This window comes from Lethenteron reissneri, chromosome 63 (assembly GCF_015708825.2).
Source record: "Lethenteron reissneri isolate LAM-NWPU_2019-01 chromosome 63, ASM1570882v1, whole genome shotgun sequence".
NCBI classification, from domain to species: domain Eukaryota; kingdom Metazoa; phylum Chordata; class Hyperoartia; order Petromyzontiformes; family Petromyzontidae; genus Lethenteron; species Lethenteron reissneri.
This window is the reverse complement of record NC_083841.1, coordinates 8317342-8340018: the sequence shown is the minus strand read 5'-3', so window position 1 is coordinate 8340018 and position 22677 is coordinate 8317342. Positions and strand designations below refer to the sequence as shown.

Here is a 22677-nt window from a genome sequence, read left to right as displayed (position 1 = left end):
ACAATAAACGACCGACCGTACAGATACGGTCGAAATTGGCGGAGAAAATACACAATAGCCAAAAGTTCCCTGCGAGTGACGCAGTAACGAGTTTCCGCGGGAGACAAAACCCGACTCCCGTACGCCACCACACGCTCAACACCACCTTTTGACTGGGACAACACCGCCCCAATCCCGGTGTCACTCGCATCAGTATCCAGAATGAAGGGATGTTCAAAATCCGGATAATACAACGTCGGCGCAGTAGCCAGTAGGTCGCGCAGGCTCCGAAACGCCGCCTCCTCCGGCGGTCCCCACACAAATTTGTGCCCCTTCCCAGTAAGGAGATGCAAAGGCCTGGCGATAGTAGCGAAATTCGGAACAAACCTCCGGTAATATGAGGCGAACCCCAAAAACCGACGCACATCACCCACCGTGGCGGGGGTTGCCCAATCCCGGACACACGCAGTTTTCTCTGGATCCGTGGCCACCCCGTCCGCACTAACAATATGTCCCAAGTATCGAACGGAACGTTGCAGTAGATGACATTTCTTAGGCTTGAATTTCAAATTAGCAGAACGCATTCTGGCAAAAACGGCCTCCAACCGCAATAAATGCTCATCAAATGTGCGGCTGAAGACAATAATATCATCTAAATAAATGAGACATGTCTCCCACTGCAACCCCGTCAATACCAACTCCATCAATCTCTGAAAGGTGGCAGGGGCTGCATTCAACCCCATCGGCAGACAGTTAAATTGGAACAACCCCTGCGGCGTACGGAACGCTGTCTTTTCCCGCGAGGGCTCGTCAAGGGGAAGCTGCCAGAAGCCCGAAGAGAGATCTAGCGTTGAAAAAAACTTAGCCCCTGACAAGGCGTCGAGAGAATCGTCCATACGCGGCAGGGGATACGCATCTGCCACCGACACTTTATTTAACTTCTGAAAATCCACACAAAATCGTAATTTACCATCTTTCTTTTTAACCAACACGACAGGCGCACCCCACGGGCTATTAGACGGAGATATAATATCCGCTTTCAACATGTCTTCCACTGCCCCTCGAACGTGCTCACGCTCAGCCGGACTCATCCGACGCGAGTTCAAGCGGATAGGGGCCGCGTCCCCCGTTTCGATGTGATGAGAGAGCAGCGAGGTGCGTCCCAAGTCCAAATCGTCCGAGCTAAACACATCGGAATAGCTCGCTAATAATTTATGAATCGCACAACGCTGCTCAGCGGAAAGGGCCGAATTTTCCGCACATAATTCGGCGATCCAACGATCGTCCACCCCTCCGTCGTGTGAAACACCACCCACCAGCCCCCCGTCCGGAATGTCACTCTGAGCCGTAAACGCCGTAGTGGCGTGTGCCACAACGGTACCAGCCGGCACACACACGCTTTCAGAAGTCGCATTTAACACCTGCAAAAACGGGCGCTGATCCGGACGGACAATGGTTTGCGCCCCCACCAGTGCCAATCCGCCCGTAACAGCGGCGGACGGCGACAGCAAAATTCCACAAGCACTCTGCCGACCCGGAACCGGCTTCCGGTATCGTAGGGGAATGAGCATCTGCGAGCCAGGTGGAATATCAACTGAAACTTCCGATAACGCCTGCACCTGGGCAACCGGAGCCGGTCGCCCCCAGGTGGACTGTAAAAACGCCAATTTGCGGCCCCCTGGCAGTTCAATGCAATTTTCATTGATTCTAATTAAAATGGGCATCTTAGCCAAAAAATCCGTGCCCAACAAGCAAGGAACCGCCAGGGACCTCGAAATTAACACAACGCCCGAGGCCGAGACCCCCCCGATAGAAATATTAGCGTCCACCTGTCCCACGATGCCCATACTACCCCCGTTCGCAGCGATGCAGGAAGCGTAAGCCGGCCTCACGGCCCCCGGTGGGATGTTCAAAAGATGGAATATGACATCCGAAATAATGGTCGCGGACGCCCCGGAATCCACCAAAATACGCACGTCCACCCCTTGGATCGACCCCGGTACAGTGGACGAACCTGTAGCGGCCGCGACAACCCGCCGAGCCAACTTACGCCACTGCGTTATCGAGCGACAAGGCGCAGATACTGGCCTCTCATATTTTAGAACATCCGCGTCGCACAACAACGGCGATGAGTGAGGTGTCAGGCCTTGCCGGGTGTCTGGTGCGCACCGACTTGCCTGTGCCGGAGGGTCTTTCTTTGGGACGTCCGCGATCGAGGCCTCCTGCTGGGGCGGCCCCGGAACCCGGGCCCAGCAGTCCCTGGCATAGTGGCCCCGACGGCCGCAGCGGAAACAGTCGACGTCGGGTCGGCGCGCAGCAGGCACCCCGTCCCGACGTGGCCGCGCCGGCGGCGGAGCCCGCGGCCCCGGCTCGCTTCGAGCCGGCCACGGAGTGGAGGCGGCCGACAGCTCCTTTGGGCCGGTCGCATCCGGCACGTACACGGCCTTTGTAGGGTCCCACCCTACGGCCCCCCCATCGACGACAGGACCGCCCGTCCACGCCGTGACTTGTTTCCAGCGGCGGAGATTGAACTGGGCGTCCAAACACTTAGCCGCGGTCCGGGACGTGAGTTTCTCGTGACCGCAAGCCGGCATAGGAATGCCCAGATCCCGGGATAACTCCAACATCTTCCCCAAGATGAGAGGTTCCAGCAGGTCAGGCTCCGTCTCCGGGTAAGCGGCCATCGCGAGTTCCAGCACGGCGCCCCTGTACGCTACAGGCGACTCCTCCGGTGCGCGTTGCCGCTGCACGAAGCGGCGATGGGCGTCATCCGGTGGCTCGTACGCGTCCGCCATTTCGTCGAACACTCCACGCAATGTTTTCTTCTTCGCAGCTTTTATAGAGCGAAAAAAACGAACAGACTCATCGTCAAGGAGAGTCGGAAGCACCTCCAGCGCCTCGGCGTCCGTCCACCTTGCCGTTCGTACCGCCGCCAAAAATCGACAAGCGAACGCACTCCAATCGCCCCCGATGGAGAACTCCTTAACAGTTGTAAGGTGACGACTGCGGCTCCTTGGCCTGCTTCCGTCCGTCACCGACTCTTCCGGCGGCAAGTTCAGCAAGGCGTCGCAACGCGGTGTCGCCAAGATGGCGGACGATCTTCGTGGCGGCCCCAAGATGGCGGCTTCCCGCCTTCCGTGGTGCGCCACGCCCAAGATGGCGTCTTCACGCCGCGTGGTCGATGGCGGCGCCATCGAAGACGACCCGGGCTCCTGCCGATCACCACCATCACCTTCCAACGCCGCCCTTGGCGTGACAAGGTCACACAACTCCGTGATGACGGTTTTTAGGGTCGCCAGTTGCTCCGCCATCCGGGTCCATCTTAAATCTTCGTCCTTCAACACAGATGGGTCGGGCGCAGCGGCAACCTCCTCCACACCCGGGCCCTCACGGATCTCTCCCTCCGCCGAAGTGAAGCCGACCTCAGGAGGAAGATCGTCGTCGTCCGATGATGAAGCCGACGCCGGAGATGGGATATTCTTCTTCCTCAGTTGTTTCGCCATGCCGTTTCACTTCTGACTCCAGTGTAATAAAAGGACTCGAACACTTCTTTCTGTCTTCGTGTCTTTATTCAGGTTCACGTCTTTACCCACACGGCACTCTGTTATAACTCCTGTATTTGTAGCCCCCGGCTATTCACTGCTATTATAGCTTCCTCACCCCTCTGACTCTCTGCTTCATCTACTGTAACCTCCTCCCTGCAGACTTGCTGCTACCCCTATGTGCAGACCCTCTGGCTGTCACTGTATGCAGACCCGCTGCCCACTCTCTCTGTGCAGCCCCGCTGCTGACTGCAGCCTCCTCGCTGCTTCGGGTCGGTCACCGCTGGCCAACGGTGCCGATCCTCGCTCCCCCCGTGTTCGTGGCGATCTCGCCACACCCCGCTTCGCCCTTCGTGGCCTTCCTCTGTTCCTGGTTCCCCGTCACTCCCTCTGCTCTTCCGGTTCCCCTCCTTCTATACTCAACCCCTCTCCCCCCACGTGACCTAACTCCTCCCCCCCTGACGGCACCTCAGAAGGGCCGTTTACAACCGCATTACACATATACAACACCTGGTAATCGCTTATAAAAGAACTCACCACTTCAACTCCGCATGGGTGATGGGGCTGTTGTCAAGAGAGTGGACAGGTTTCCATACATGGGAAATGTGCTTTTTGACTAATTCTGATTTGGCATTGGAGATTTCACTCCGAATCAGTCAAGAGGCAGGATATTTTCATCAGCTGCGTAACTCTTGTGTGTGGAAGCTGCACGACAACAATAACTAAGCTTGTAGCAACATTTGTGAAGATGCTGTTTAAAACGTTTTAATGCACAGTAATGACCTAGAAGACCTCGCATCACTCAGGGGTCAGAGTGCTCAGCCAGAATCGTTGAGATCATGGGTTTGAATCCAAGTAACCACCTATGATACCATTTCCTCAAATGCAAACAGTTCATGGACTTAACCTGATCCTCAATTACAGGAGAGCAAACTGTTATGTTTTATTTTAATTTTACTTAATTTGGCTGAAATTTCAAGTCTGCGGTTTTAACAATGGATCTGAATAAATTGTGACCTTTTCTCTGGAAATCATACAAAGATCACCTACGTTATTTATATTCCGTGAGATTTCTGAAATAATTCTTCATAACATAAAACCAATAACACAATTGGAATACGGGAGAGAAAACAATGCTTTAAATATTGAAGGGTTATTCCCACACTTCTTGAGATGTATTCATCACTTTAATTATATAATGTAAGGGCAAATGTTGACTAAAGAAAAATTATGGAGCCCCTGTCTCTTGCTATTTGTCTTCTTTTGCTCCTCTCTTGTAGATCTCTTCCCGGGCGACTGTTGGAAGTGGACCACGTTAAATGGTGGCCTCTGGTGAACATAGACGGTTCCTGGGAGACACAGAAAGCAGCAAGAAACCCAGGCTGATGCGATGGTGGACTCAGTGTGGCTTGAGACACGCTCAAATCGGCCTGGCCGCGCTGCTGTTCATCATCCTCTGGACGCTCCTGATAATTATTCTTTGGACAAAGGACACAGACTACACAATATATCACACCTGCAAATGTGAGCCCCTTATTTAGGAGTTAGTTCTGTTGTGCCTAATGACATGTTTTTTTCACTCACTAACATATTTTATAGGGAAGCAGAGAAGTAAAACATTTTCACGGGACTCGTTTATATATTGTGATGCAAGCAGGAAACATGCAAGATGTGTCCACAAGGCGGGTCTTTTCAGACAAGATATCGTTAGCCCCTTGAAAATCCAAGTTGACAGCCATTTGTTTAAGATGGCCACGAATAAATTCTATTTTCCCTACAGAAATTGACCGAGTTGTCCAGGTTTAGATGATTTAAGTGTCCATTTCTACATTTTTTCCCCCACGAAGGATATGTTGAAGTAGTCATCCTACAAGTACGTCTTCAGTTTGTGGGCATGTTTGAACACGGTTCATATATTAAATCACAGTTAAGGCATGGTGCATATAAAATGCACATGGCAATTGCACAGCCATAGAGTACAAAGAAGGAGCAGGGACAGACATAATATCTTAAAGATCATGAGACTCCCTTCCCTCCTCCATGATAGTGAAAAGTACACGTAAATTATAATTTATTTATACTCCGTGAGATTTCTGAAATAATTCTTCATAACATAAAACCAATAACACAATTGGAATACGAGAGAGAAAACAAAACCTGGGCTCCCACAACGACCCCGCTTTCATCTTCTTGGTTCTTTCGGTAAAGTCACATAGTAGCTCCCGTGACATGACGTCATCGCGCCTCAGCATGCATGACATCACATCGTCATACTACACTGCACATGAACAAGTACTGTGACCTTAAATTTCGATTTAAACTGTGGCCTTGTCTAGAAATTAAAAAAACGTGATAGTGTCGAACATGAACACAATGTTAGACAACATTGTGCTGCACACTCACATGTAATTAAATGTCTCCATTGTTACAACTTTTGAACAACAACTCAACATGGATAACTGCACATGAACGTATTGGCGGTACAGCAGTGGTGTGCGGTATTTAAAAAAAAAATACCATTATAATCGCAATTATATTTATTTTCCCGCGATTTGCAACCCCGGTCAGAAAATCTTGCGGGGTGGTGTTGGTGCGTCAACAAAATCAGTTATCGTGATGTCGAAGCAGTCGGAACACGAATGTCGTTTCAAATTTAGATTTTGGATCTGTTTTATGAGGCCCGGTGTGTGTTATGCTGCACCAGTGTACCGCCAATGCGCCAGTTTGCCTGAAATCATGTTACAGAAAAGTGTATCTTTTGAATTTTAGCTTGTGTCGAGATATCTTTCAAAGTTATCATAACAGACCGAGGTCGTGGAGTAGTAGACTTGCAACGATGATCTCTTGCCGGGACTAAATAATGACCACATTGTAACATGCCTGAGGTGCTGGATGCCATCTCTAGTCTCGTGGCAATTTGTCTTTTAGAGGCTTGACATATCTGCGGGACCTGTTTGTCAAAATGAGCACACAGCAGAGGGATAAAAAACTAAAATCTACAATAACCACCTGCTGTGAAAGTTGAGCTCCGCGTTCTGTAAATGCGTTCACAGGTAAAGAAAAAAATCCCCAGTGTAATACGCGGCTACGCGATGACCTCGGCACGTATGAAGTTGGTGATGAAGTTTTTTCCGGGAGGCAGGATATGTTTCCCCGGAGAATAAAAAGCAGCCCACCACATGGTTTAAATGACACAGACCTTCATGGTGATGACGACACGAATAGCATCGACACTTCCAGAAAAAGGTACATTTTCAGTATCACAGTTTCCACTGAATCAAATAACAGCCCATGTCAATACATGTGGGAGTCATTGATGCAAAGGGCTCCAATTAGTGCACTGCAAAAACTCACTTATTTTGGTGTACTCAGAAAAAAAAGTTAGACTTATTCTTTTTTAAACGGTTGTCATTAACCATTCAGGTACTAAGATGTTCAACCACCAAAATATATACCTTTTGCAAAGCATTATCGATTTGGTGTTTGAACATCTTAACACCTGTTTCATTGCCAAAAATGGTCAAAACTATTCCTATTTTTTTCATCAGTTTTTATACTGGCACTGGTTCCATAGATATTAACCATTAAATTAGTTGCATGGTCAAAAGAGAAGGGTCAGGGTTGTCAAGGGGCAATGCATTCGACAAATTATCATGCTGTCATAATGTATGCAAAGAGAGTTTGCTTTTTGGCCGAGTGCAGTCTCCTTTTCAGAATGGCTGTCACAGTGTCCAGAATAACTATCTAAAAAAGAATCCGATATTTTTTGTGCGAGTTTTGAATATCACCTGGTGGCATGCCTGAACTCATGATCTCTTTTTATGTAAATGACTTGGGCACTGAACTGGATTATTCCAGGGTAAATCTGTTTGCAGATGACACGGTACTGATTACTGCTGGCCACTCTCCGGATGACGTGATTGCTAAGCTCCAGAGTGATTTCAACAAACTACAACATTAGCTAGTTGCTCTTAAACTAGTCCTAAATCCTGCCAAAACCAAGGTGCTATGCTTCTCACCAGGACTAAAGCGGGAAGTTATTGTCCCCCAATTACATTCCTTAAATAATGATCAAATAGAGCAAGTCAAGATCTTTAAGTATCTTGGGGTCATCCTGGATTCAAAACTGAATTTTGAAGATCACATTGACTATATTGGGAAAAAGACAAAAAATAAAATTGGTTTTCTATATCGACACAAGCACTGCTTCCCCTCTATGTTCCGTTTGGAATTGATAAAAGCTACCATACTGCCTCTATTTGATTACTGTGACATCGTGTATAAATCAGCCCCAAGTACTGTACTGAAAAAGCCTGACTCAATGTATCTCTCGGCCTTAAGATTTGCATTGAACTGCCCATATAGGACTCACCACTGTGATCTCTACATTGGGTCAAACTTAACATATCTGAATGTTCGACGGCTTGTGCACCAGATCTTATTTATTCATGATGTACTTACAAAAAAATCCGCAGATTATCTGCTGGATCTCCTCTCTGTTTCAAAGAACAAATTTGACCTAAGGTCTACACTCATTTACCAGCTTCATATTCCCTATTGCCGTACATATACTGGAGGAAGGGCCTTTGCTATTGATGCCCACAAGGTCTAGAATGCTGTTGCCAATAAATTGAAACTTGAGTCACTACCTATGAGATCTTCACTCAAAACTGCTCTAGAGGAGTTGTACACCCCTAGCTGCCAGTGCTATTCAGTGGCCTAAAATAAAATGTTTCGCTCCGGATGATCGCTACAAAGTATGACCTGTGTTTTAATTTAGTGTGCTGATCTTAAAGGTGCATTGAAAAATTATAATACTCCGATTGATGCTCCTGCTGTTGTGGAGTGACTCATGCAGCCAGCTATGGCTGCAGGGTTTTGGTAGTACATGTTTTTATGCCATTTATTGTGAAATTAACGTCACAGTTCCTATGATCACTGTTTCATTGCTTTCATGGCTTTATTTTGGTGATTCGAAAAGTGTATTGGTTTAGCCATGTTTGTTTGTTGTAGTACAGAGTTAGACTGATGGCCTTAATCTAAGTTGTCTTTTGGTTGTTGTTGGTTGTTTTACTTGCATCCCACTGGTATTTTTGCACACAGCGTTGGTGTACGGTGTTTTTTCTGCAATATTTTGCTGTCTTTTCTTGGATTTTCTGTTTGCACTCAGTCACATATTCACTTTAAGATGTTTTTTTGTTCATGTTTTTGCTTTTTGTTTGTTGCGGTTGCACCCGATTCAAGAGCCGAATGGGTCATAGGGCTATACCTATTAAATGAACTTGAACTTGAATGATGATGGTCAAGGGGTAGTGTTGCACGAGAAGTGTGTGAAGTTGTATGCATGTCTGTATGTATGTTGAAATTATTTTGCACCGTACTCAACCAACCGTGCTATTTGGAGGTGCAGGGAAAGGACAACAAACTAAACAGAAAACGCAGTTTTTCAGAAATTAGTTTTCCATCTCGATTTAATAGTGCATAGCTCCAGGGGCTTCCCAAGTTGAAAGAGACGTCGGTAGGGCTTATGAAGCAGTAGGTCGGGCCGACGTCAGGAAAAGCAAGACCCCTCCGTGTAGACTGGGCTCGTGATCAAGTGGGCTTGGTTATGTGACAGTAGGTGCAGCTGACAGAGGAATATCCTGCCAGCTCCTCCCAGCAATATGGCAGCCACATAGCATACAGGACTATAGACACGAGGCTGTGAGTCCGTGCACATCGTTTACATGTCCATCAAAAATAGTTTCTGATGATTACTCGAGAAAATTATATGGAAAAAATTCCGCTTTATTGACTGGCAAAAGCGCCGTGGTGACATCACCACCACTTAGTGGGGAACGGTGATTGTTGTTGATGGGGTTGGTGGTCATGTGGTGGCGATTGCTGTGATGGTGGTGATTGTGGTGATGGTGATTATGTTTGTGCTGATGGTGGTGGTGATGGTGATTAGGTGGAGGAGGCTCTGCACTTCTCGCTGGGACCCCGCTCTTCCCGTTATCTTCGCCGTGACCCCCACGTATGCTCGCGCCACACAGAAAGCGGATCTCACGCGCCTCTCGCACACCATGGCCCTGGTGCCCAACTTGCACTGGCTGGTCGTGGAGGATGCGCCCGCGCCCTCGGCTCTCGTCTCCGCCGTGCTCCGCAACGCCTGGCCGCTATCCTACAGCCACCTGCACATGGAAACACCTAAACAGGACCCCCTTAAGGTGACCAACATCAGCTCGATCATAATCATTATAAGCTTGATCATCATCATCAGCTTGATCATCATCTTGGTCAAACGATTGTACAGATGCTTCCAAGGTGATAGACACAAAACATAAAATACAAACATGTGACACCAATATTTAGCAGCATTCTTATTCTATCTAACATTATTATACATAACATTTTCATCTCATGAACACTGATGAACATGAGCAAAACTGTCATGCTCTGTAATTTTCCTATGTGCAATGTGGCTGGGCAGTCAGTGTCTTTCTTGTTCAGTGTACACCTGTAATGAGTCGGACGACGAAGTACTAGGCGCGACTATTTTTTAATGCAACACAATCGTGGTCCGGGCTTGGTGCTTGATCTTGAAGCTGTACTTTCCTGCAAACGTCCCCTCCTCTTGTGCTTTGCCCTTTTATATCGTTCCACTTTCCTTCCTCGAATGTTCCCTCACTGTATTTCCCTTAGCCAATCCCTGTCCCTCCCCTCTAATGGATATCAATCGTCGCCTCGGGGTTCCACTTTGTTTCCCACCAATTCTCATTAAGACCCTTTCCTCCAATCACTTCAAAAGCTTGCCTCCCGATCCCTCTAGAGGCCTATTTCCACCAATCTGAAACCTTGGTTTATCTTCGAATAGTCTGTAGGCTGCACATTGGCTTGGGGTAAAATTTTGGTCATTACACACCTATCATCATCATACAACACAAACGTCTTCTTCATCACCATGATCATGTTCAGTGGCTATTGTGCGCCAGACATTATTTGGTCAAGAGCCTCGAGTTTTTTTTTATCTAAGGGCCTTGCGCTTATGAGCAAGATTTAGAAAAACATAATTATAAGACATCAGGTAATACACAACATAGTGCAAAATCAGCCATGATGGAAGATTCCCGCAGCGCATTGTAAGTTACAGGCATCCCCCCTATAATCCTCAGGCTTCGTTCTTGGTAGGTGTGGACCTCTTTCGCACCGTACGTAGCCATTCGTGCTAATTGGTGGTCGCAAACGGAGCGCTATATGAAACAACGCTGTAGGAGACCATTATTACATCGCTCCAATGGAGATGCATTCTGGACCGCTATCTTTTACCTATGAGCGATATGAGGGCTTCATTAGGGTATCAGTAACGGCTTTAATAAACACATTCCTGCGGAGGGAGCTGGTAGTAACGTTGGGTTGCTCGGTCAATGGCCAGGGTCAATGGCGGCATGGTGTATTCTGCAAATATGTCCGACTGTGAGGGCGGGCACAAGCCGGCGTGAGTAGGTTAAACGTTGATTCAGGTAGGAACAACAAGTTCCACACTGCCCACCAGGGATTATTTGTCTGTCTGTCGTGCATGGCCCTGCCCCACCAGAGCCCTCCCATTGGCTCAGGGGCGCCGACCAATGGGAGCGGTGGGTTGGGGTTGGTAGAGAGGTGGGTTAGTGGTGGGGGGGGGGGGCACCGCCGCGACTCGGGCCAATGAGGAGACGGGTGATGTTTCATTCACAAAATGGAACTGGGGGAGGGTGGCTCCATACAATGGAAGTCTTGAAAAGAAAAAAGCAGATACAGTATTTTACCCTCGTGTTTCTTTCAACATTCCCAGCCTTAAGGTGATTCAGTTGGGGTCGGAGGGGTGGGGCTGGTGGAGAGGGGAGGGTGGGGAGGGGCTGGGTGGGGAGGGAGGGACTGGGTGTGGAGGGACTGGGTGGGGAGGGGAGGGTGGGGAGGGGCTGGTCACCCCGTGGTGCCCTTATGAAACTCAAATTTTAACCTACAGACTACACTATACACGACACGATACACTCCACTTATACAGGTAGGAACAACAGCTTCCACACTGTCCACCAGGGATTATTTGTCTGTCTGTCGTGCATATCCGGAATTCCGCCCACCCATGCACCTCCCCACCGAACACCGAGCTATGCCGCGATTGGTTGACGATGTCGGGGAGGGTGGGGGGGAAGGGGAAACATTCCCACTCATCCAACTGCCCCCCCCCCCCCCCGAACGCCGCGCTGTCCAAACAAGTTCCTACCTGCCTACTCAAAAAGGAACGTGTTAAGGGCACCACGGGGTGAGTAGCCCTTTCCCACCCAGCCCCACCCCTCCCACCCCCCACCCAGCCCCACCATCCCCGTCCAGCCCCTCCCCACTCAGCCCCTCCACACCCTCCCCACTCAGCCCCTCCCCACCCTCCCACCCCTTCCCACCAAGCCCCACCCTCCGCACCCAGCCCCTCCCTCCCCACCCAGCTCCTCCCTGCACGAGGTATGGACAAAATCATCCCCTGTCGGCTGGAGTAACCAGGAGGTTACTACCAGTATGATTCCATATACAAAATAAATTATTTCAGCATTTTATGAATACAAATAATAACTTTTCATAATGGCATAAAACATACAATAATTGATTTACTCCGCAGTGCATTCGTTCGGAGCTTGCATAAGATTAACCACAGCCTACCGTAAACACACGTTCCGCGGGAATCTGTATAGTACAATTCAATGGGATTACTCGATCCGTGGATCGCCAATCAATATAGTGATTAACCCATGATGAATCGATACGCTAATTTGGCTGGCGGATAGACTCTGAGCAGAATCGATGCAATAGACACCACGATTAATTTTCCACAAGACTATATATCGGAAAGACATGCCTCTATGGGCAATGCCACGCCCACTTTCTTCCAGAGATGTAGTGACATCGCTGGATGTCAACATGTTGCGTGCAGTGCCCGCCCTAGAGAGGCACGGCGTGTGGTGTAGTGGCATCGCGGATACCACAAGGTGTGGGTGTAGTACTGGCCCTAGAGGGGCCCGGTGAGTGCTAAATGATAGCGCTAGATGGCACCACGCTTTGCGTGCAGCGCCGATCCTACAGGACAGGGTGTGTGGGTGCCAGCCGAAGGATGAGGTTACTCGAGGCCATGGCACTCTGGTTGACCCGGGAGGACACGTGACCAGTTAAGTCTACAAAGGGGCCCCAGGAGGGGGCTGGGGGTGGTCATGTGATTGGGACCCAGATCCTTCCCGAGGATTCTGGAAGGTGGACGTGGCCAAGGGCGGAGGAAGCTGTTGGTCTCGGTTCTTAGCAGCAGTTACGTTGTAACTAGTGTAGTTAGCCTGGTGGTCACCACCACAGGTTGTTATTCTGTTAAGGGAAAGTTACCCCGTGTGTTGGAACTTAATAAATGTGTTTCCTCCAAGTCTACGTCTGCGACTCAGTTGAACCCATTACAACTCGTGTCACAAGTGGCCAAACGTTATTTTGTCAGTAAGATTGGCTGAAAAGGTTATGCTTATGCGAAGCAGACTACTTACCAGGACGTTGTCGGACAATGAGAACGACGAAGGCGTTATTCCTCAGACAGCCCGGGGATGGCGACCTTGGAGAAAGGGAGTGAGGCGCCGCTGGCAGAGCATCGCGACGACCACCTCAGCAACAGCTCACCGCCGTCGAGGAAAGAGCACCGCACGTTCCGCACCCACCTCGCGGAACTCCTCTAGGCCGTGGCTGCGATGGTCGCGGAGCTCGACCGCAAAGAGGCAGCGGTGAAGGAGAAAGCACCAGAGCTGCGCAGGGTTGACTATCCAATCGCTGTTTCCCGCCACCTGGAAAGCTCCGTTGCGCAGCCGGCAGACGCGGCCGCCATTTTGGTTGTGGATCGGGGCGAAGAGCCCGCCAAGTCTGAAACTGCGTCAAGTTCGCCTGTTGAGATTCCATCCCTTAGGCGACGTCTACCTTTTGTTCAATAATTTTCTGCCGCGGGAGGCGACTCTGTGGCCTTCAATCGCCGGTTCCAGATGAACTGCGACCTCGCTGGATGGACAGAGGTGGAGGTGCTGAAAGTGCTACTTGCTGCGCTTGACGACGACGCCTTGGCGGCATTTTGCACCATCCCGCCGTTGAAGAGGGCCACGCTCCAACAAGCCTTTGCGCAGATGGTGGCAATCTACAAACCGCTGTCCAATGTTCACGATAAGTTCGCTGCCCGAACGAGGGGGAAGGTCGAGACACCCCCTGCCTTCCGCAGTGTACTATTGGCGCTAGCGAAGGCTGCCTTTCTGAAGATGGACCATGACGGAGTCGACCCACTGGTCCTTGAAAGATTATTGATGCTGGCGAAGGACCTCAACATCGTTCTGCCGGCTGTCGACAAAGACGATTTGTCTTCTCTCAAGGTTGCAAGATGCATCCAGGCGCACCTGCTTTTGCAACGACACAAGGGGTTGGCGGCATGTACCCGCCTCGTGAGATGCGTGATACACCCGAAAATGTGTAGCCCGTCCAAGCCTGTGATTCGGCCCAAAGTGGAGGCTCGTGGGGGGATGGCATGGTGCGATGGGATTAACAATTTTGTCGGCAAAAGACCTCTCCTCGTCCTGGGAGCAGGATCGTCGTGTGCTACAACTGCGGCCTGCCGGGACACATCTCGTCGGGTTGCCGCATGCCACAACGACGCCTCCCTGGACCACCGTTGTAATCCGCCCGACCATTCTCCACTCCACTATATCCAAAGGTGAATTGCGACACATCACACACTCGGCACCTGAATCCACCTCACTCATCGCAATCGGATGGTTTTCATTCCCGTCGTGTGTCAGGGCATGAGGGTACAGATTTTTTCGGGCTGACTGGCCGCTCTGACCGGGTGAGTGGTTGGAGTTGGCCCATAGGGTGGGTGCCGTGGCCGCAAATTCATCCGCTGTTATCGGAATGATAGAGGGGGTTGAAATCAATGCTCGTCGATACTGGTGCATCCGCAACTTTAATTTCCGAGTTGATTTTTCACATTCTGCCCCCTAAATGTTGTACCTTATGTGCCGTCGGGATTCCGTGCTTTGCTGCAAACGGCGGCACATTGGGCATCATTGGGAAAATAACAATGGAGGTGTGTATTGGAGATATCAAATTGATGGGACCGGTTCTTGTATCAACGTCCCTTGCTGTTCCTTGCTTGCTCAGGACTGACTTCCTTGGGGAGATGCCCCTGAAAATTTTGATTGACCAATGGTGCCTCAAGTTACCATTAGGCCATTGCATGGCCTTTTTGCCTTCTCCCATCAATTGTGCATGGCCAACGCTACTGTACAAGTGCTTGCGAGTAGGACTGTAAAGATTCCCCCAGGCACACAAATGTTGGTTCCTGTACGATTGCGGAAGCCGCTTGACCAGGAGGCAACTGCGGGAGGAATCCTCCTCGGACCCTCAAACAAAGCCATTCTAGGGTTGACGTTGGTAGAGTCCAGACTCTGGTATTCAATGACCAGGAACTGTTCATTTTAGGTCATGAATGCAGGGTTGGACACATCTGTCATTCAGGAGGGCACCGTGCTAGCCCAAACGTCGCCCGCGCTTCGCCAGGGAAACATCGTTGGCGGTGTGGGGGTCGCATCAAATATGAAGCCGTAACAGGTTTCCGATGAAAATTGGATGGATATGCTTTGTTCTGAGAATTCTGAATTGTTCGAGTTCCAAAGGAGGGAGTTGAGAGCGCTTTTGCACAAATTATCCAATGTGTATAGCAAGGGCAAATTTGACATTGGCCGACCTACTCTTTTAAGTCACCACATCGATACGGGCGATGCTGCTCCCATCCAGCAGAACCCCTACTGGCTGATCCCAATGGAAAAATAACACGTACAGCTGGTGGTTGATGAAATGTTAGCCGCCAATATTATCTCACCATCTACCAGCCCGTGCGATTCTGTGTTGACTTCCATAAGCTTAATAAGATCTCTGTGGCTGACGCGTATCCCCTTCCTCGAATGGACGATTCCCTGGATGCTCTAGCAGGAGTCCATTATTTTTCAACTCTTTACCTCCTATCCGGATTTTGGCAGTTGCCCCGAGATGAATTCTCTAAGCCTAAGAAAGCCTTTCGTACACCACAAGGCTGGTTTGAATTAAATCCGCTTCCGATGGGTCTTCACTCCACTCCGGCTACGTTCCAGCGATTGATGGAACTGGTTCTGGCTGACCTCCAGTGGGACTCGTGCCTGATTTATTTGGACGATTTTATAGTTTTTAGCGGTATGTTTAAATAGCATCTGGAACAGTTAAGTGCTGTTTTTCTTAAGATGCGTGCGGCGAACCTCAAATTTAAACCTCAGAAGTGTCACCTGCTCCAAAAATATGTTCAGTACCTTGGCCACATAGTCAGTAAATCAGGCATAGCGACGGACTAGGACAGCACCGCTTGTGTGCGTTCTTGACCGACCCCCACGTCAGTGGGGGGAGGAGCGGAGTTTCATTGGTTTTGCTTCCAATTACCGCTGTTTTGTCGCCGGGTTCGCCACTATTGCCAAACCTCTCCACGCCCTAATGGCAAAGGGTCAGAAGTTACATTGGTGGGAAGAGGAGTGGGCCTAATTTATTTTGCACCGTGATGGCTTGGTGAACGCCCCTCCCCTCCGATACCCCGACTTTTCCTTGCCGTTTGTCCTTGATACAGATCCTAGCAACACCGGAATTGGTACTGTTCTGTCTCAAGTAGTTAATGGTGCGGAGAGTGTTGTAGCATATGGCAGCAGAGTGCTGTTTCCGGCCGAACAACGTACTGTGTCACACGCCAGGAACTTTGGCTATTGTTTTTGTTTGTGCAACAGTATCATCCCTATCTTCATGGCAGATGCTTTGAGGTGTGCTCTGACCATGCAGCACTATAGTATGCGCTGCGTATTGAACAGCCATCCGGCCAACTTTCACGTTGGTTGTAAGTCCTGCAGGACTATTCCTTTAATTTTTCCTAACACAAAGGTACCCAACACACGAACGTGGATGCCCTCTCGTGATTACCAACAAGCGACGGGTGCACATGTTTCTTGGGCTCGGGGCACTGTAAGACGCCTGCTGAAGACTCTCACCCTCCCCTTGCGGCGTCGGCCAAGGTTGACACCTCTGATGAAGCCGACGGTCCAGAGGTGCATTACGCCGTTATTGGCTTGTACCATGCGGAGTGGGGACGCCTCCAAGTTGAGGATGCTTCCCTGTTTAAGCTACGACGTCATGTCAAGGGGGCGGACAGGGATGGGAATCGACGGGGTGTAGCCTCTGCCATCCTCAGAGGAAGATTGCTCATGCATTGTGCACAAACTACTGCTGCACATGGGTGTGCATAAGACACTAGCCACACTTAAGCTCGACATCTTCTGTCCCGGCATGGCGGAGGATGTCAGTAATGTATTGAAAGGGTGTGTGCAGTGCGCACGGCGGAAACCCCTGTCTAAATTCTGTTATCCACCGTTGCAATCTATTCGGAGTTTCCCGCATACATGAGTTGGTCGGTCTTGATATCCTTGGTCTATTTCCTACCACCCCTCGTGGGAATAAGTATTTACTGGTGGGCGTCGAATATTTTTCATGGTGGCCGATTACCTGGCCGCTTCCCAAGCAGTTGGCAGCGGCCATCACCGAGGCATTTCTCGACAGCTATGTGATTGACAAGGGGGCCCCTATCAGGGTAAAACATTTTCTTCACCCCCAGACGGAGCCATCAGGTCAGCGAGTCTAGCCTGACTGGGACATGCATATTCCCGGGGTCCTGGCTGCCTATAGAATGGCCCATCACGCGTCCACCATTTTTATTATGTACGGGAGAGAACACGACCCCCCCATTGATGTCCACTTATGAGCCGAGCCAAGCACCTCATCCTTGAGAGGCTTTCGGAAGCACGCGAGGCTTCCAGGGAAAATTCCAATTCACACCAATTGGTGAATGAACGGCTGAGGGGTTTTCGTCTTTCTGGACATGAGTGGGCTCCAGGTGACAGAGCCTGGCTGCAATGTCCCCAAATACCGTTGGGTATGTCATCCAAAATGTTTAAACCCTGGAGGGGGCCGGTTGATGCGAATCGGGTCGTTCGGCCCCAGCGTGATCAAATTCACTAGGGTCGACGTAGTTGGTTTGTACGTCCCTCTCGCCTCAAGCCTTTAATCGTGCCACGTTAATTAATCTCATCTCCACTATGCAGGGGCTGAGTGTCGGGTGTGTCAGGCGAGCTGAGATGTGTACCCACTGAGGTTGGTCCTCAGGGGAGTCATGTGATCCTGTCCTCAGGTTACGCGCGTTTAACGTTCCCCAAGCCGCCACCTGTCTTCTCAAGTTATGGGAACGGAAGGCCTGTCTACCCAGCCGACTGCTCTTCATGAGGAGCGGGGTTCGACGGGACATTTTCAAATTCCCCCCAGGACCCCCAGGGAGAGTACGTCCACTTCACCTGGGGGCCCGGCCACAAGGACTCAATCAAAGACTACTCAGTTTTCGCGACCCCCATACACACACACTCCCACACCATCAGTTGGTTTTCGGACTCGGAATGTCGTATTGGTCATTGGCTGAACCTGGCCTTTATTGTGCTTGCGGGTGTTGTTACACGGTGAGAGTGGGAGATGCTTGTGCTGGAGGGGGTCCTGAGGTTTCGCGTATTGTTTTTTTTCTCTCCTTATCCTCTCTTCTCTCTCTCTCTCTCTCTTCCTTTGCGTTTTGCCTATTACGGTTCTGTACTTCTGTCCCCTTCCCCCGTCCGTCACTTTATATATTGTATATTTGGGATGGCCTCGATTTATAGCTTTTTTGTTGCCCGGTTCTCTGACATTGACATGCTAATCTTCTCAATAACACAGCCGCTGTGGCTGGAGCCGTCTCACATTGACATGTTAATATCTTACATTTACATGCAAATTGCATCTCTAGCTCCACCCATTTACCCTTGGGTTGAGCCCACCTCAAACCGATATAACCTCTTGTTGCAGCAGCTCTTTCGCTATATTTCTCCTGCCTCAGCAGTTCTCCTGCTGTATTTGTCTCACCTGATGATGATTGCGTGTGTTGTGATCGAAACATCGTGATCTATAATTTTTTCTACCTACGGGGCTTTACCGAAAGAATCAAAAGAGTATATCATACTCTTCATACGATATTACAAAAAAGTGGTCTGGGTGGCTTCCTGCCTGAATTTCTGTCTGCCTGCCTAATGCACGCCATGGATGTCAGAGAAAGGGAAGTTACACGCTCGCCGGGCAGACCGCAGACGCACATTTGCATGATGTACATATATAATTAATGTATATTTTATTTAAATGCTCAATAACAATTTGTGAAATGTCTATCGAAGCAAGTAGCGGCATGGCAGTTGTGTGATAATTTTTCGTGTAGCTGACAGCATGTGCATTATACGTGTCAGTATATGTTATTATTGCAAAGGCTAATGAGAGACTCCTCTCACGTGTTTCACTGCCCTGGGCTGAGCAAGCTCACAAATACACGGATCAAGTATTCTGCATAAGGGGGCGACGTTTTCAATTATAGTAGACTCTCGAGTATCCGTGCTAACTATGGGGACGACGGCTGCGGATAATTAAAAATCGTGATTTGTCTATCCCAAAAAACACGATTATGGGCATAAATTATGTTTTCCAATTAATGTATAATATCGAGTTTCTGATTCAAAGTTTAAACAGCACGTTTCCGTTTATCTGCCATCATGCTGTTTAGTAAATTTAAACTCACAAAATAAATGATGGGATAAATCACTCACTAACGATTTCAATTTGTTACGTTTTAGATTTAGAACGAATACTAATGATCTAACGACCAAGCGATGCGCGTGCTCAGTGATAACACTTTCCTGCTACGGCACAGAAGATTCCACCCAGTAAGTGGATAGCAGAGCCACGTCAATCAACATCAATCAAACTCCACCCACTGTTGTAAAGATATGCAACTACTGTACTGTAGAGGTAATCACATGGATTTCGCACATATTTGACCAGTTTAAGCACGTGACTTGTAATAAACGTTCCCAAAAATAACAATGTAAAACTGTTTAGATTACTCATTTGGGCTTTGGGAAAATCCATGAGTTATTAATTTATGTCAAAATCTCAGGTGCGCGGTTAATACGCATATTGGATAAACCGCACGTAGATAATCAAGATTCTTCTGTACTGAAGACCGCATGCAAACTGTGTGCTCATGTTAAACTTAAACTAACAGAGAGAACAAAGCTGTACAAACCAAACAGAAACATCGACAATAACGCGAATGAGATTGGTTAAACGACTAAAAAATATATTCGTACATCTCAGTATTGTGCCTTAATTGGTTACATGTGCGTCGTTTTGTGTCAATACACTGCTAGATCAGGGCCTCTATGCCACGCGGGTCGTGGAGGGGCTGTCTTGCCATACTTCCCCACGCTGGTCAGTCTGATTTTAAGGTGGGGAGCAAAAACTCGACCGCTTATCTTAGCGTAATTTATATAGCGCCTTAACCAATGCGCTTTGCCGATAATTAGGAATGGTACAATATCGTGTGTGAATGTAGTGGTGGAAATGAGGTGAATAAAATAGACGAGAGGAAGCAATGGGGACGAATCTGTGATGATGCGTGAATTCGGTGAAAGCAAAATTGATGACAATAAATGATGATTGGATCGAATGAATGGGAAATTAATCACGGCCATACAATGAGAATATGAAGAGGGAACAGTAACGATGGTGTTACGAGGGGGGCATTAAGGGGGTCGTGGGGTGAGCTAAGAAACAATAAGTGAGTTGTGAGTGAAGAGCGGAAACTACTGAGCGAAGGTGACTGCTTCATGTGGAGAAGTTTGTTCCAGTGAAGGAGGGGCGAGAAGAGTGAAAGAACGAAAGCTGTGCTTCCCACTGCATAGTCTCGCAGCCACTAAACCATCTGTTCTGTATCATGCATCAAGGTGAAATACATTTTTTTAAACGTAAAGAAATTCCTGCTCTCAGCCCAACAGAAGCCGCTCCTCATTTCCAAGAGGCACGTTCCAGAGGAACGAGGCTCTGCGCTGGCTCAGGGAGACGTATGGCAACCGGTATGGGTCTCACGATGCAACCGGGGAGTCTGGCTTGGATCCTCGGGCTCTGAACGGGGTCGTCTATTTTGCAGACGACGACAACACTTACAGCATGGACATATTTGAGGAGGTGAGGTCCGTTTCGCATACTGTAAGGTGTGGTGGTTGTACCATTTACTGTATGAATTGCTGGTCAAAGACATATGCGGAGTTTTGGCATGGGGGTGGCAACGCCCCTCCAAATTGGACACCTATTAATACATTTTCAGTAGTTTAAAATTAATATAAAAAATAAATGCATCATATGCACCACGATTCCTAATGTGAGGAACAAAGCGAACCCCTGCCCCCCCCCCCCAATATAGAAGTCAAACTCTGCCTATGGTTCAAACTTGATTTGGAGCTTTCGCGACTGCAGGAATTACTCTTTGGTTCTTTCGGTAAAGTCACGTAGAAAGAAAACAAATTAAATAATAGCATACGACGTTTCGATTGTAACAAAATCAATCACCATCAGGTACAAATGAAAGAGAACACAAACCTAGCAAACTTAGAAATATAATGTAATATAACACATAGAGACGGCTAACATAACAGTCAACACCCTACCTGGTTGATTACGTTCTTACAAAGATTGATAAATTTGAGAGAGAAACAAGACACTAACACAACAACAACCGCCATTCGCCACGAAGTGACTGTGACGTCACAACGACGCCTGTGCCAGGATATGTGCACCTTGAGGCCACGTGAAGTGTCGATCGCCCGCTGGCAGGAGGTCAAGGGGCAGACCCAGATGCCACGGGTCGACTGAGACAACTGGTTTATGCACCACCTGTGCCCCCTACTGTGCCAACTTGCTGTGATTTAGCCACCCGGTGCTCCGCTCGTTGTTGTGAGCGTCACTCCTCCGCCCTCCCTTGTTGTTGGAGGGTGACTGCCTCCAATTGCCAAGCAGCGTCTTTCACGAGCCTCCTCCACAGAGGCCGATCTTGACACTGCTGGTACCAGTCATCGGCAAGTCCACTCAGCTCCACATCCTCCTGTACCACATCACTCCATCTCTTCTCTAGCCCATGCCGCGCCCGTTTAGCCCACTCTATCCGGCCGACAAAAGCTGTTTAGGCATGCGGTGACTGGGCATGTGGGCTACATGACCCAGCCAACGCAGCCTTGCCTGCCGGAGGAGCTCACCGATGGGACTTTACCCAGATTTTTCAAGGATTTGTGAGCTCCTCACAAAATCCAGCCTGGTTAAACCCAGAATGGATCGTAAGCAGGCCAGCCTAAATGTTTCCAATCAGTGAAGATGCTCCATTAGGGGGGTCAACGTTCCGCAAGCATAGAGAAGGGAGGGAATGACCGTGGCCAAGAAGACTTGAAGTTTTGTGCGGAATGACAGACCAGGTAGCTTCCACACAGCGTTATGCAACCGATGAAAAAACAATGCCAATCGATTGATTCTGAGTGAGACCTCTAATTTCAAACCGGAGCCGGTCATGAGCACACTGCCCAGGTATGGGAAACTCTCCATTCTCTCCACAACTGCCCCATCACCGGTTGGAAATTGTGGAGGTGGAGTGCCTGATGGTACAAAATACCCAGGCAGGTGCTTAGTTTTGGTGTGGCTGATGGAAAGGCCCCAAATCTTAGCGGCACGCAGTTTCAACAGCAGCGCCTCCAACTCCTCCTCTGAGTGAGCGGCAATTACCAAATCATTGGCATACATAACATGGTTGACCAATAGGGAGCCATCCCTTGACGACACCCGGGCATCGGTCAGCCTCCCATTGTATCTGTACCAGATGGAAATTATTCTGGTACAGCCATCAAAGGCTTCACGAACTACGTGGATGAAATTATGTTAAATAATGTGGGAACCAGAGGACATCCCTGTCGCACCCCAAGGTGAACAGGGAATGGCTCCGACTCCCGGCCATGTAGTTTTAACCAGGCCCGCTCAAAATCATGAAGGTCCTTAATGATCGTGAGCAGAGGGGCAGTAACTCCGAAAGCACGAAGAACAACTCAGAGCCCAGGCCTACTGATGATATTATAGGCCTTGACCAGGTCAATAAATTAAATAATAGCATGCGACGTTTCGATTGCAACACAAG

At 49.1% G+C, this 22677-nt stretch overlaps 1 protein-coding gene across 4 annotated transcripts in view; it reads left to right on the top strand.

Annotated features, from left to right (window-relative positions):
- Positions 1-22677, top strand: part of LOC133358847 (galactosylgalactosylxylosylprotein 3-beta-glucuronosyltransferase 1-like) — a 52160-nt gene that overhangs the window by 19888 nt on the left and 9595 nt on the right. For 3 of the 4 annotated variants that reach the window (XM_061577299.1, XM_061577297.1, XM_061577298.1), the window contains exons 2-5: positions 4802-5045; positions 6575-6767; positions 9472-9730; positions 20493-20690. In XM_061577299.1, the coding sequence (XP_061433283.1) occupies positions 4841-5045; positions 6575-6767; positions 9472-9730; positions 20493-20690 (855 nt within the window). In that variant the 5' untranslated portion in view covers positions 4802-4840. The remainder of the gene's footprint in view (positions 1-4801; positions 5046-6574; positions 6768-9471; positions 9731-20492; positions 20691-22677) is intronic. The other variant, XM_061577300.1, reaches the window with a different exon arrangement.